The sequence below is a fragment of the Sinocyclocheilus grahami genome, unplaced genomic scaffold (assembly GCF_001515645.1).
Source record: "Sinocyclocheilus grahami isolate Dianchi unplaced genomic scaffold, SAMN03320097.WGS_v1.1 scaffold429.1, whole genome shotgun sequence".
Lineage (NCBI taxonomy): Eukaryota > Metazoa > Chordata > Actinopteri > Cypriniformes > Cyprinidae > Sinocyclocheilus > Sinocyclocheilus grahami.
In genome coordinates this window covers 859984-861848 of record NW_015505608.1, presented here as the reverse complement: position 1 = coordinate 861848, position 1865 = coordinate 859984, and the positions used below count along the sequence as shown (strand labels likewise).

General features: G+C 38.9%; 1 protein-coding gene across 1 annotated transcript in view; it reads left to right on the top strand.

Annotated features, from left to right (window-relative positions):
* Nucleotides 1-1226, top strand: part of LOC107551669 (C-X-C chemokine receptor type 3-like) — a 3011-nt gene extending 1785 nt beyond the window's left edge. The window contains exons 2-3 of the mRNA XM_016233364.1: nucleotides 43-193; nucleotides 609-1226. Of these exons, the coding sequence (XP_016088850.1) occupies nucleotides 43-193; nucleotides 609-1226 (769 nt within the window). The remainder of the gene's footprint in view (nucleotides 1-42; nucleotides 194-608) is intronic.
* The last annotated feature ends 639 nt before the right edge of the window (nucleotides 1227-1865 follow it).

The window sequence follows — 1865 nt, the reverse complement described above, 5'->3', positions numbered from 1 at the left end:
GGTGGGAAATGGACTGGTTTTGGTCATACTGTGGAAGAAAAGGCGGATCATGAATGCTACCGACATCTTTATCCTCCATCTTTGCTTAGCTGACATTCTGCTGCTGCTTACGCTGCCTTTCTGGGCTGTAGAGGCAGTGAAGGGGTGGATCTTCGGCATAGCGCTCTGCAAGCTGACTGGAGCTCTGTTCAAGGTGGGCAAAAGTCTATAGGGTCAGTTTTTTATGGCTGTGTGTTGATTTTGTGAAATTATGGGTTGAATTGATTACAATATTCTATAGAATAGATATGCAGTTGGTGGTATTGAAGGAATATTTCTTTATATTTCGTGTTAAAGGAATTTTTTGATAATTTAAATAATTAAATTTTTAAATTTGAATACTATGTAAACAGTGAGTATTTCAACTAATTTTATGGATTGGCTCTATTCATTTCCATTGCTCTTCTTTGAAACCCAGATCTTTTTTTAATATATGGAAAATTCATTTTGTGTGACACAACATTATGCCAAAAATGCTGTTGATTGAGCTTAACTACTGTACCAGGAATATTGCTTTAATAATCAATTATTGGTTTGCAATTTATCATTGTCAAATCTTTCCCCATCAGATCAATTTCTACTGTGGCATTTTCATGCTGTCCTGCGTCAGTCTTGACCGCTACCTGTCCATCGTTCACGCAGTGCAGATGTATTCTCGTAAAAGGCCAATGGTGACTCACTGTTGCTGCCTGATGGTCTGGCTCTTCTGCCTTCTGCTCTCCATTCCTGATTGGAAATTCCTTGTGGCCACTGAGGACTCCAGACGTCAGGATAGAACACAATGTGTTCCAGAATATCCATCTCATTCTTGGCTTCTGGTCACTCGTCTGCTCTACCATATTTTGGGTTTCATTCTTCCAGCACTAATAATGCTGTTCTGTTACTCTTGCATACTGCTGCGGCTGCGGCGTGGCTCCCAGTGCATGCAGAAGAAGAGGGCCATCCGTGTCATCGTAGCCCTGGTACTGGCCTTCTTCATCAGCTGGACGCCCTACAACATCACCCTTATTGTTGACACCATACAAATCAACGAGACCATCAGTTCCAGTTACCAAACTTCCTGTGAAAGTGCCACAGCATTAGATTTAGCTCTCACAGTTACATCCACATTGGCCTACTTACACGTCTGTGTCAACCCAGTGCTTTTTGTGGGCCTGGTGTCACAGAAGAGCTTTCTGTGGTCATAGTCAATGGACACTTCACACGTCTGCTTTCTGAAACATATGCCATCAAACTAATATACAGTATATAATACAATCATTGTCATCTTTTTCTGCAAACTTTAACATCTGTATCAGTATTCTGTCAGAGCAGTTTGGTTTAAAGTATACAAGCTTTAGTCCTTTGACAGTGATTTTTAGTATGCAGACTACATGATAGACATATATAATATATAGTAGAACTCTTGTTTAATCTTGCTTTCAGAAATTTATCTTCGCACAATTGGCAGCTACTGTATATTCTCAACTGTTTTACATTTCTTATGCATACTTGATGCCTTGCAGCTCACATATTTTACAGAGATATAAAACTAATTTCTATTTTGTCAAAATGGATCACATTCTTGGCAGATGTGTTCAATGGATTGTGAGCAGCTGAAAATCACTGTGAAAATAATGAAAAATTCAATTATACAGTATTAAATTTCAATGTATAACAAACCTCCCTGTATCAGTTTCAGTTGTACTAGCATAAAACCTGTAGCTGTAATGCCAGAAATCTGTTTCTTCATTAATGCTGTAAAACTGCAATACAATAGAAGATCAATTATGAGTTGTGGCGAGAGAAAAGAGGCTCAGACTCAACATGTGGTGAAATAACCCTGA